This window comes from Anopheles ziemanni, chromosome 2, assembly GCF_943734765.1.
Source record: "Anopheles ziemanni chromosome 2, idAnoZiCoDA_A2_x.2, whole genome shotgun sequence".
Classification (NCBI taxonomy): domain Eukaryota; kingdom Metazoa; phylum Arthropoda; class Insecta; order Diptera; family Culicidae; genus Anopheles; species Anopheles ziemanni.
This window is the reverse complement of record NC_080705.1, coordinates 44229484-44243235: the sequence shown is the minus strand read 5'-3', so window position 1 is coordinate 44243235 and position 13752 is coordinate 44229484. Positions and strand designations below refer to the sequence as shown.

The following is a 13752-nucleotide window of genomic DNA, read 5'->3' as shown; positions in this document are numbered from 1 at the left end:
CTAGATCACGCCGCCGCCGTTGTAGAAAGATGGTTCGGTGGAAAGGGGGAACGGAGGAGAAACAGCACATGAAAACAACAACAATATGAGGAATAGACCGGCCGCTAGTACACGGTTGGGTGAGTCAATTATTCGGTGTGTGTTTTGTGTGTGTGTGAAACGGGGTGAAATCACCCACGAGCACAACGCTGGGCCCGGGATGTGGGAAGGTTTGGAGCCTGGAGGAACCCCACGGCGAATGTAAAGCAACATCCCGAAAACAATCGAATGCCGAAATCGAGTGGTGAGTTGGGCTCGGCGTGGGGGCGATTCGCGATCGCCTACGATCGATAATTATCAATACACGTCTAATTACGGGCGGGGAAATCGAACCGCAATCGGAAACTCGAGCCACAAATGGACGACCACGGGCACTGGAAGAAAACGAGCAGGACCGGGGGGCCGGAACGGAGGGTCTGAACAGGGAACGCATTTTCACCGACATTTCTAGCCGATGCTAAGTACACTTCGGTGAGCACACAATTATCGGCGGTGCGGCAGAAAGATACCCGGCTGCTGGTGGACCCGTGTCGGCCCAAAGGCGATTTAGTGGGCTGATCCGGGGCCAAAGGGAGGGTTCAAGAATGGAACGGCGGGAGGCCTTCAGAAGCCACCAGCCTGCGATGGCCGCACCGAAGAAGCAACGAAAAGGGGAAGTACGTAGGCATCAAATTGGACCAAAATCGGTACACCCCGCATTTGGTTACTCGCGCTTGTCTTACGATGCTCCCCACAAGATCGGCATTCCTTTGTGAGCCCAAACGGGAGAAAAAAGCCGACACGGGGCTGCGCGCTCTCAAAGGCTTCGGGGAGGTAGTTTTCCTGCCGCGGCCGTGGCATGAAAATTGCTGCAGGAAAAACTGGAACCACTAACAAGCGAAGTAAGGAAATGAGTGTACTCGGTGTGCAAGTAGGTATTGGTCGAATTAATTTGGAAATTTCATATCAATTGTGGAGAAATTCCGGGAATGACGTACCAGTAGAGTTAACAAATGAAAGTATAAAAATAAAAGTATAATAAAATAAATCACTATTTTTAGCTAAATTGCCACGCAAGGAATGAAGATTTTGTGGCAAATTTGTTCTTAGATTTCTTTTCCCCTAAATAAGATCAACATTTTGGTGTGTACAATTATCTAAATAAGTTTCTACAATCCCAAATGTTGGTATTTTGATTACCTCCTAATTAATCTCAGAAAACAAAGAATATTGGTAAAAAAAAACAAAAAAGAAAAGAAAAATAAATAATCCCATTCTGATGTTAGTTTTCAACGACTTTTTACAAATTCTTGAAAACAGACAGGGAGAAATTGTTATAGGAAAACATGCACCTCATTTGAAACATGCATAGTTCAACATCTCTTTTTATCAACAAAACTAACTGGAAAACAAACATAATCCAACCTAAAACCGATCTTTCAAATAAACCAGTTGCATCCAAAAGAGTTTAAAAAAAATGAAACTATTACTATTTGTTATTTGTTTTGCTTCTAAGGCGAAATTTGTTTAGTACTATCATGTAGAAAAGTATCCCAACTGATATTTATTTCGTTTTAGCTAATGTTTTAATTCGAGTTTTTATTCGAGTTAAAATTAAAATCATTTCAAATGTGTTAAGATGCATGGCAGACAGAATATGCGATTGGTGGTTTTTGGTTGTTGCCTCATTATTTACATTTTAACAGCAAGAGTATTTTGCCTCATATGATTTAAAATGTAGTTTTACTATCAGTTACTAGTTAAAATTTTCTGATCCAAATGGTATTTTCTAGTTTTTTTCACTTACTCACAAACCTACGAGAGAAACGGTAAAAAATCATATTCATCTGCAAATTACACGATTTGTCTAACGCCAAATGATTTTTATCCTCCCCGGCGCATCTTGGAGCATTTTCTCCTTCATGCGTTTCATTTTTGATTACTTTTATTTAGTATGACATTATCAATGATATTGATAACGAATCAAAAGAAAAACACTTTCTCGCAGCAAATTAGATACGACTCTGCATCAAATGTAAACTGTGCCAAAACGAAACACAAACGATGGTGGAGGAGAAGATTTCAATCGCGCTGTTGACTGATTTTCCTAGAAATTTCGAGCAGTCCGGGGAACTGCGCGATAGCAACCTGCAGGCAAATGGCGTCGGTATTTGCGAACTCTCTCCTACCGGAACCGCAACCAGCCGGCTCCGGATGTGGCGCATGGCGAAAACTACGACTGATAAGAGACTTGCACAAGAAAACAAAAAAAAAGAAAACAACAACCCGAAGATAGAATAACAGTAGAAACTAATGCCACGCACGTTCGAACGGATGTGGAGCTGGCAGCGAAAGGAGAGAAGGAAAATCCGCTTTGATGTTTTGCGCCACTATTATCATCAAAAGGCAACCGAAAAGTGAGCCCCCTACCTGTCGGCCCCTTCCCCGCGAACAAGGGTCCGAACAACGGCCGGCGACAAGTTTGTCCTATGTAGACCGTGTGTCTGGAGTATTTACACAACCGAACATAAGTGGGTACAAGCCGACCGACCGAGACCGGACCACGGGACGGACGGCGAAGCCGAAGGGGAACGCGCGGCGACGCAAGGCGAAGAAACACGGGCAAAATAAATACCGAAACCGGACATTTTGCGGCATCTGCCCGAGGGAGGTAGGAGGAAGGCTGGAGGCAGTGATCGGTACCGGATCGAGCCGGGCGCGAAGCTGCACGATGTAGTCGTCGGTGCGTCGGTGTGCGTTTCCATGTGGGCGAACCCTTTTGCGCCGATGGCCCGAAGTCCGGAAAGTCCGGAGACAATATTTGCCCGCGAAGCACTTGACCAGATGCCGATGCCGATGCCGGCCGGAGACGATGCGGGCGGATTGGGCGGCATTTCTTTATGCTGCTTTATCGTGTGGCAGACACCTGACGCAAACCCCCCGCCCCGGCCCGACAAGTGCGCATCGTGTCACATTAGGGCGGCCCGGGGCCGGAACATACTCGCGGTACTCGCGACCGACGACGGGCTACAGTTGTTTGCAAAGATAAGGGATTGATTATCTGGCCCGGTTCTGTGAGTAATGAGGAGCCCACGCAAGGGAACAATCAGTGCCGTGTGATAACAATTTACAGCATGATGTACAGAATGTTCCGAAAATCAGTCACCTTACAATCAGTGCCGCTTCGTTTATGAAGTGTCCTCTTCATCATTTTCCGATGGTTTTCGGAATTTAAAATTGGGCGAACAGATAGAAAGAACGGGAACCAAGAGATCTAACTCACCTGACATCGATCCTAGCTCACTCGAGTGGTTGTTATTGCTTAGGCTATTGTTGTTGTTGTTGGTGCTGCTGATATTGTTGTTGTTGGCGTTGCCGCTGATGTTGTTGTTCGGCTCCACGCCCGCGATGAGGCCGTTTTGGGTGGTCTTCTCCAGATGGTCATGATCTTCCTTGCAATAGAGCGAACCACCGTCTCGGAGGGCAAACTCATCACCTGCAACCGGAACAACTGCGTGTTAAAGAACCCCAAAAGCTGGCCAACGCGTACTGTTACATACCCGGTATTAGCTGGCGGGCGCACGCCGAACAGCGGAAGCATTCTATGTGGTAGATTTTCGTTTTGGCGCGCATCACAAAGTCGTTTTTGCTGAAGGAGCTCCCACACTTATCACATTTGGTACCGAATAATCTGCGAAGTTGAATCAAACGGTCAAACCATCGGCCGGATCGTTACGAAAAGTCTAGCAGAAGAAGGAACCACCCCCGGGGGTTCCGGATCCGGCTCTGGTGCAAGCGTTCCTTACCTAACGTAGTCCCGCTTGCAGTAGGTTTTGCCGTCCCGCACGAAACAGGTACAGCTTTCGTCCAGGAACTGCCGGCATTCCTGGCACTTGAGGCAGGCGGCGTGCCACTCGAGGTCCGGTGCGACACGCAGGATGTACTGGTCGTGAATTTGGCCTCCGCATCCGACACACAGCGAAAGGCGCTCTTTTTCTGATGGAAGGAAGAGAAACATAGGTATAATTTTAGTACAATTTAGAACAAAGTGAAAAGATTGTTATTCAATTCCGTGTTTGTTCGTGTCTAAAGAAAATTTGTATCCATAAAGGAAAGCAATTATTAGAAAGTTGAACTTTTTCAATAATAACGGAACTAGTATTAAAAAAAGTCAACATTCGTTTTAAATAACATGTTCTACAAAATAATCTTCCTTTCTCAAAGAAGTAAAATATACTAGCTTTTCTATGTTCAATAAAGTCTTTCTATAGAAGGAGAGTTCTACTTTAATTGGAAATTTCTGACAAAAGAAAATATATAAAATGGTAAAGAACATAAAAATAAACTTGTTCATAGGTAATTTAAACTTGAATAAATAGGCTGTGAAAACTGTAAAATTCAACATATATTTTTATCAACTTTCCTAGTTCTGAATAAGTTTGCTTTTCCCTTTAATCTTAAATACCTAAATACTGCCAGTCATTGAGGTGGATCAAAGAAAACCATTATTACATCATTAAGATCTAATGGAAATATACTGGATTGAAAGTTTATTTCATGTGAACATCACACTCCTAAATGTGAAAATGAAATTCATTTGTCGAAAACAGACTAAAAACATATTTAAATAAAGTTTAAAAGATTTGTATTATATTGGAGGGATTTAAATGTTGACATGTCAATAGCTGACTTCCTAGAAAACTGACTGCAAAACATTTTAGAATATTTTATCGATTATCAGTAGAGGGAACAACATGTTACACGATAGGTACTATATTTGAGCAAAACAGATAACCCCGAAGGGAGGTTTCAAACAAACATTCTGCCGGATTTTTCATCCTTTCAAGCGTGCAACGAAAATGAACTCATCTTTCCGCAAACCAAACTGAGCTCGAGTCAATCATTAAAGACTCAAGCGTTACATTACAAGGACAATGTTTGGGCTTTTTGTGTAAAATCGCCGCACAGCGCAGGCCTTTTTTTCCCTCCACGCACATCATTCAGAGAAGCAGATTTAATTTCGCCCCCGAAGCATGAAGTACGCACGGGAGCGGGCGTCGCGGAAGGTTCCGGTGGTGCGGTGAAGTTTGTGCAGGGCAATAATAATAAAGAACAAGGCGAGCAAGAAAAACAGCACGCAGAACTCCAACACACCAGCACCCGGGAACCGAAACCTGCGCATGTTTGCTTTTCTTGTCCTCCGTTTGCACGGCTCGTATGTACGCGGCTTGCTTAGGTAAAACGAAAAACGCACCGTATTGTGGGCGGGGCCAGCAGCAGTGGCGTGGCTTATGTGTAGCGAAACGCGTATATAAACAACGGTCGACATACACCACTACACCCCTACCTGGTGGAAGTTGGTACAACACATTCGACCAACCCCACGTTAACCTCAATCCCCCCCAACCCCACCGCTTGGTTTACTTTTCTGGTTCGAATGACGAAGGTGTAGAATCGATGAAAACTGTCCACCTTTAGCTTGTGGTTTTTTCTTCCATTTTCCATGCGAAAAATTTCTGACAAGTCCCGAAGCTGAAAAGGAGGACGCCGCTCCACAATGGCCACCGGAGCCTGATGTTCACAATCCGCGAAAAGCTCTAGAACCTTCTCGACAACACATTTGCACACACACGCACACGCAAACACACCCCCCCGAAACAATCATTCGCGTTCGGTGACAGGCTCCTTATCTGGTCACCGTGTTCCCCTTCCCTCCCCGTCCCGCAACGCTTCTGTGGACAATCCGTGGCTCCACTCCCGCAACGGAACGAAATCTCCGAGCAGGGAAAGCGGAAAACGTGTTAATTCCGGTCATGCGATGCGTTTGTGTCCGCTTTCGTGACTCGCTGGACTCGACCGTCCCGTGCGATTTGGTCGCTTCAGTGATCGGCTCACCACCACAACCACCACCCGCTATCACGCGAGTACAGTGTGCCGCACAGTATTCGCCGGGGGCCGAATCGGAGGGCCTCGGATTGTGGTTTTGGATCGCGGTACACCCGCCGGCCCTGGCGACAAAGCGGTACCGATTTGGGGAGTTTTCCTACGGTACGGTCGTAAATTTCGGAATTTTCCAACGATCGAAGCAACATTTTCCCTCTTCCCCTATCGTCGTTCGTTGGTTCGTGTTTTTCTCTTTTATCTTTATGGCGGAAAACACTTAAGGCCGTTGGGGGAACGGCTGGTTGGCATCCCCTGGTCGAATCATTTTCCATCTTTCAGATTTTCCCCCTCGAGTTCCCCGCGGTAAGAACGCGCAAAAGGGCGAAAGAAAAATACATACGCGGTAATCCCTCTCCCTCCTCCTCCCCCCCTCCCCCCCTCCCCGCACCCCCACCGCACACCATCTAACTTCAAATGGCTTCCCATTTTCGAGTGGAAAAGTAGAGAACACGTTTCCTTCGGTAAAGCATTTCCCATTTTCCAACCACTTGGCCCAGCGAGAAACGCCTATCGAGGCAAAGGCGCCCACTACTTTGTCGGTAGCGCCAGAATCGGAGTGCCCTCGGAGAGAGAGCCTGTATTGAACCGACTCCCTGCGAACGCATCGAAGTATTAATATTATGAATAAAATGGTTCCATTGTACTAGCGACAAGGAACGAACTGTTATTTTTAAGGGAGTTTTGTTTTGCGAATCGTCAGGGAGGGAGGGTTGTTTTAAAAGTTTGGTTTGGACCATCTTTTTTGATAAAAGCATACTTTAATCTGCATTCATAGAAAAGTGCTTTTTTTCATCATGAATTTTTAAAATCTAAACTCGTCGGAAAAACAGGCTAGGTGTTCTTTAAGGTGATGTTTTGCGGAATAAGGTTTTGCATTCCGAAGGAGTGTTCAAAACCATCAAAAGGCTTCGGTGAAACTGATAAGCAGCAAAACGGCGCGCACTTATAAAAACCAAAGTAACAGCGAACCCGCCGACGATCGGAATCGGCAAAGAGTCCCGACGCCTGTGAAGCCGGCGAAACCTTTTAATCAACCGCTGAAAAACACCGCCGTCGAAGAACAACACACTGATTCCGCGGTCCGAGAGGCCATCGCTGGGCCGATAGAAACTATTAAAAGAAGCTCCGATCCTTTTTGCTTGCCGATAAGATAAATGGACGGTGGGCTCATCGGGGAGATTCATCTGTTTTGTTTATTTTTTTTGTTTTCTGTTCTTGTTGCTTATTGAGTTTTTCGTCCGCGATTGAAAAACGGAGGCCAAACAAAGCATTTCGAGTCGAAAATTCCACCCATTGCGATATTACATCCTTTAGGATCGTTTTGATCTGGTTCAAGTAGAAAAGTCATCGCGACACTCATTTTATTGTGATTTCGTACGAGTTGTGTTGGGCCTTTAAGTGACAACTGCTTGTTGTGCTGTAAAATTTCCTTATGACACTGTTTAACATTTTTTCACACACCAAATTTAATGGTAAAAAACCTTCCCATAGGCCTACCAAAGAGCCATGAAAAACATAAAAAATACCTAAAAAAATACACAAAAAAAAACAAAGTGTGTGGAGATGGAAATGGTTTAATTATCGCGGAAAAACGGTCCACATTAACAACTTAATTCGTTTAAATCATTCGTTCAATTAGTGACAGATTAAAGCGGCACCAAACATTGCTTAGCAAATGTCTCATCCCGGCGGCCATAAAGCGTCATTCAGCGAGTGTGTGTATGTGTTGGTGGTTTGCGAATGCGATGAATGTTTCTGTATCATTCGGGATCGTTTCTCTCATTACTCGCCGCTCGACTACTCGGAGCTGCAATCATGGCACGAGTGATTGAAACATGTTCTTTTTTTTTGTTCCAGTTCTCATGATAGCGGCTTTCGGCGGTTGAAAGTGTTATGCAAGTTGTGTTGGTCGCTTACACCATTTTTAGGAAGTTTTTTCGTGGGTCTTTTTGTAGCTCAAGGGCATTTAAAAAATCTTTCATCTCACTGTAAGGATATCAGTATTTTTTCACTCAAAACCATTCCATGGATGGACTATTTCTTCGTGTAAATGAATTATGTACTCAGCCAAACACTGTAGCACACATGGAAGTGGTTTGTTGGGAAATTCTAGTGTCCACGCAGCGCAAATCTGAGAACGGAGAACCGGAGTTTGTGGCTTTCAAGTTTACGTTGGTGCTTTCAAGTTCAAGTTGGTGCTTTTGTTCTTAGGCACAGAAATAAACATGTCCACCCTAAACATTCAGTGAATACGTTTACATTTTTAACTTTACTGTTTCCATTTAAGTTTGGATTATAAGCGTTTTCTTATTTCGGGATTTTTGGCCGTCTATTAAAGTGTAAGATGATTCAATCGAACAACTGGGAAACGATTCTAAGATTTGGTTTGGTCTGGCGGGATCGATTTATAGCGATGAAAAATATGTCTACAATTATAACATAGTTTATTTTTATGCTTTTGTGCTAAGTCTCTTTTCATAAAAGTCATTTGGAGACAAATTTAAATTTAATCTGATGTCCAGAACTTTAAATTTAAAAAAAAACAAAAGTAGAAAGGATTTTGAAAACTCTTATTTTTCCAAATACTACCCTAATTTTTCCAAATAAACTAGCAGAAATGAGAATGAAAAATATGTTTGTAAACCAGTATATATCTGCGGAGTGCAGATATGCCATTTTGGTGGCAACTCAGAAATATATTTTTTTAAATTTTTTTAATCGTTTGTTATGAAGGATATATGGCGATGTAGAATAGCCAGTCAAAATGGGTTTATGTAAAGCCAAAAGAAGCACACAAACCCTTCAGTCTTCATTTAACAACCGGTTCGAAACAATTATTTTCTTATTTCACAACACAAGAAAAAAAACAGCGAAGTCACAGATAACATAATTTGCAGAGTCTAATTGACAGACTTCTTCATAACACGATAAAATGCAACAATCTGAAAAATCATTAGACCCGACATAATGAACACAAACATGGAATCTTTGTCGGCTCTTTTGTCAGTGTTTGTGTGTGTATGTTTTATCGAAATTTCATTAGTCTATCGAGCATCATTAGCACTGAACAAAACACACCGGTGCGATTACCCGGACAACATGCAGCCCGATGCAGCTTCGGTGAACCGATGGAGGACATGTTTGAACAACTGTACGCGCGTGCCCACGCTTCCGTCACAGTAGAACGATTTTATGGTGCGATTAATGTTACATTTCCGCCGTTTTGACTGCGCGAAAAGCAGTTCCTAAATGTCAAAGGCATCAAACGCCAAAGCGGAACCTCACAAAATCTGTTACAAACCGAGACCGAGATTCTGGCGGTTCGGTCGATGATAAACAGCTGAATGCAGGTAACATCAAGGTGAAAACCGTTGATCGTGGCTCGTATGGCTATTCACCGATCATGTATGGTGCTTTTGATCTTTGGGTTGATCTAGTTTTCGGCCTGGAATAAAATTGTTGGCAAATTCACTTTTGGCTATTTGGGCGCTCTTCGGAAGGTGGGTGTTGTTTTGGCTGAAAAAGGGAATCAACATCGCATGTAGGAGCTTCCCCCGACCCCGAGGATGGTGATGGCGCTGTTGACAAGTGACAGAGAGAGGTTGACCTTCTTGCAACGCACGACCTGTCCGAGAGGCAAAGGAATGAAACGAGCCGGAGGAGGACTGGCGCGTGCGAGCGGGAAACGCAGCAACGATAAACTTCGGAACAGGTATCTTGTTAGGTTAATTTGAGGGTGTTTTGTTATTTGGTGCCTTTTTGTTTCTGTTGTTTTAATTTTGCTGCCCACCCCTCAAAGCGTTTCCCAAAATACCTGGCCCGTTCGTCGATCGCCTTTTTTTTACTGTGCGTTCTTCAGAGATTTGTCGTTTTCTTTTTCTGTGCCGGAGTCTGCCTTCTAGTCTCCTTGGGGGGAGATGGTTTTTTGCCTTCCCATTTTTATTACATCTTTATGATCACTTTTTTATAGTCTTAGAGATGCGTGTTGCCCGACCGGGTGTAGTGGTGCGCACGTGTTGCGCAGGGGGTTTTTGTTTTTATCAGCTTTCAATCTGCCGTTGCGCGTCGAAGATGTGCCTCTGCCGAGGTGCTGGATGGAGTTCTTTTCCCTTTTCTTCTGCCAGTCGCTAACGGTGGCACAACTGGCTGGCCAGATTCCTCTGACAGACAGATCATCATCGTCGACGCGTCTGAGTGACGTCCGAAACGTCAAGTGATGATGTAAAAATGGCTGGCGAACTCACCCAGAAGTCTGACCAGGGGGGGAGTTTGTTGGATTTCTGATGCTCGGGGGGGTTGCAAATAATGCTGGGAGTGCTGGATTTTCCCAGTTCCTTCCACCGACACCGTGTCTTTTCCCCATTAATCCTCTTTCCTGGCGCGCCCTGTAGATTTTTGGGTTCCCGGGTGAAAAGTCGGTAGTGTTTATCTAGTTTATTACGGACGCCCGTCAGTCCGGCTCGTTGTGGTGGTTGGGCATGAGAAAGCGTAAAAAAAACGGTAAAGAAACAAAGCCAAAGAAAAACCCGCGTTTCGGAGGGAAAAAAGCTCCTTTACGAGAATCGGGCGCGACAGAACCGTCCGCCCCGGACCAGCATCCACCGCCAGCCAGGTCGAAGGCAAGCCTGGTTTGATGGCCGGCGACCCTCGCGAGCACATAAATATGTTGTTTGGTTTAGCTTCCAACCCAGGCGCCGTCATGGTCATCGATAACTAGCCGCCGCCGTCGCCGCTGCTGCGGGTCCCGTTTGGATGGCCATGCATCGATGCATTTCTATCTCCGTTGTTTTAGCTTTGCCCTTACCTTTCTTCCGTGTTTTTTTCCTGTCTGTCTTCCTAGACTTTCGAGGACCAACCGACCGCTTGGTCTAAGACGACAACAACGGTCTTCCTGGGGTCCAGGGGTGGCTCGTAAACAAACACCGTGGCCGGACCACGTTGTTTTCCGACGGTTTTGGGATGCTAATGATGGTGATGAGGTTGATCGTCATGATGAAGACGATCGATTACCGGAGCCGGTGACGGTGAACAACACCTACAAAATGTGTCACCTTCGGAGGTGACCGTTTATGGGTCCGGGGCGGCCCATTTGAATTGGTAATCTTTCACTCCGAAATCGCGCCCGGACCCAGCCTCCTCCCCCCAGTCCAGCTGATGCTGCGGTATCTTTCAAACGAAGCCAGCCTCCCCTCAAGGAGCTCGATGGCATTCCGCGGAGAGGTCTGGTAAACGTTAAAGCATCGATGATGGGTATTTTATTGATAATTACAATCGATTGCATACGGCGATGAACAAAGCGTTATAGACTATTAGCGACGGAGCCAAGAGATTGCGGCGGGCTTCCAGGGAAGACACGCACGGTTGTGTTTCTATTTGGTCGATTTTGAAGTCGTTGCCCCACATCGGAATTCCCGGACACATTTCAATCCATCAACAGCTAAAGTGGCAACGGTGGAATGTGCCATTCGGTGCCATTGTGCAGTATTCTCGGTTATTCGCACCTCCTGAACGCCACTTCTTGCTGTTTTTTTCTCGACCACAGTCCAAAGACATACATCGTCTCAATCCTCAAAAAAACGACGAAAAACGAGTCGGCCACATCAAGATAAAACGGTTTTCCACAGGCGCCACCGTCTGGCGTGTCAAATAACACTCGCCGGGATACGGATGTCTTCATTCGAGACTCCGTTTCGGGGCCTCCGTGCCTTGCCAGCAATCAGCACGGCGTTTCGGTAAGCTTTTGGCCCTTGAACAACCAGGCCATTTCACCTCAGCGTCGAAGTCTCGATCGGTTGGTGATCGTCTCGCTTGCCGGACGTCAAAACGGCACAACATTTTGACACAACGGCTAGCAAATTTTCAGACCCTAGTGAGTAATCGCACTTAATGACCCAATCAACCCCGAAGCCACATGGTGACACATCGAAAATGAATGTCTGTCATCGCGAGTGGCTTTGCCGGGAATGACGAATGTTCCATTCGGCCGTTTTCATCTCTTTTTCCCTCGCTTCTCTTCCTCATTGACTATCCTGAAGTTCTTTTGTTCCTTCTTGAAGATGGGGAATGGGGGGGGAAATTTAAAATCTGTTACGAACGGTGATTGAAATTGTAAACAATCTTTCTCGAACGACCTGACCGGCGCCGTCTTTCACTGTTCATGGCGAGAAAGGTCATGTTGTAGGTTACTGCGCTGGTAAAGCAATCCAACGGAAAGAGCTGACAACTCAGCAACATTTTGCCTCAAAATGACATTCTAACCAAAGCAGAAAAGGGGAAAAATACAGCAACAACAAAAAAACCTAACCCATGGAAAACTCCCTGCTACCACAAGCTAAAACCGGTCTCGAGATTCGTGGAAAGAAAATTGCCCGCGCGTTTGCCGGCGAGAACCCTGCGATGGCAATAATTCTCGTTTAATGGTTTAATAATTTGATATAAATTATGCTTATTTGCCGTTCGTTTGCGTTCGTTTTATGGCCGCCCATAAATCATAGTCGAGTCGAGTCGAGTTGAGGAGGCTTCAAAGAGAATAAACATAAAAGGTTGGGCGAAATTCGGAAGACACTTCGGGTTTCCTTCGGTCTCGGTTGGGAAAGCGCGGGGGAAAGAGCAGATCAACAAATCTAGTAGATAACGAAAGCGACCAGAGGCTCATCAGGGACGATTTATGATGTCTCATGTCGAAGATGCTGCTGTTTGTTTGTTCGCTGACGTCCTTCATCAAAAAGGTGCACTCGAGGTGTTTTCCCGGCAGGAGTCAGTGTTTAACTATGCAAATATTTTCGGCACTGGTTGCTTTACGGCCATAACTTTAGGGCAAGATATAGGTTGGAGAATGGCTTTTAAATGCAGAGTTTAACAGTATTACAATGGACACATTATCTGGATTCCTCCTAAAAATCATATACCCGATTTCAAAAGCGCATCACGTATTAAAATACAACCAGATTTCACCATTTTGGAAGACAACTTGAAGTCACATCATTGTATCCCATTTAGCGAGACGGTTAAATAAAAATGTCACAACTGACAGAACATTTCAAAACGTGTTCATGTAGGAGGTCCATTACGAGATCAAAGCAAGAATGCAGCTCGGAAACCATCATACGTGATGCAATCGCCGGGCGTACGACGCATCATTGACCTCAGCGCGATCGGCACGTATCCTTGGCGTTAGCGTTTTCCCATGCGCACGATTTTTCGAAAGGAGGAAAAACTGAATAAGCCCACGAATAAGCACACAGCGATGCGCCGATGCACCTCCCGCGCTTAGCAAAAAAAAAACCACAAATCGAACAAGATTCAGCTCGCCCTCTCACTCCATCTCAGTCATTCTGTCTGGTCTCTGGCTACTAACACACTCCCACAACGTACTGCCCCGAGGTGCAATTGCAAATCAGAGAAGGTGGAGGGGAGAGATGTAGCTCTCGATGGTGCACTTCAACGATCATCAAAGCGCATCGCCGAGCGATCGTAAGTTGGCGTTAAAATATTGTTCGGTCCCGCGAGAGAGCATTATCGGACGCATGTTACTGCCTGCTGGCTAGTGTTTGTGTATGAGTGTGTGTTGCATCGGATAGTTGCTCTATACCCTGTCAATCCCCCCCCCCCCCCCCCCGCCCCTCATGTTGGTGATGGCATGTCGAAGCTATTAGGCAGGCTGATCAATACGAATGGCAGAGATTCTCAAGCATCATTTGGAAAAATACTAGCTAATTTTCTGCGAATAACAGAAACAATTCGAGTCGGTGAAAATTGAATAAAAAAATTTCTAACAGCACCTGTCAACAG

General features: G+C 45.4%; 1 protein-coding gene across 1 annotated transcript in view; it reads right to left on the bottom strand.

Annotated features, from left to right (window-relative positions):
* Nucleotides 1–13752, bottom strand: part of LOC131281093 (insulin gene enhancer protein isl-1) — a 37718-nt gene that overhangs the window by 7711 nt on the left and 16255 nt on the right. Inside the window, exons 2-4 of the mRNA XM_058310347.1 lie at nt 3825–4014; nt 3579–3709; nt 3302–3514 (exon numbers count right to left, since the gene is read on the bottom strand). Of these exons, the coding sequence (XP_058166330.1) occupies nt 3302–3514; nt 3579–3709; nt 3825–4014 (534 nt within the window). The remainder of the gene's footprint in view (nt 1–3301; nt 3515–3578; nt 3710–3824; nt 4015–13752) is intronic.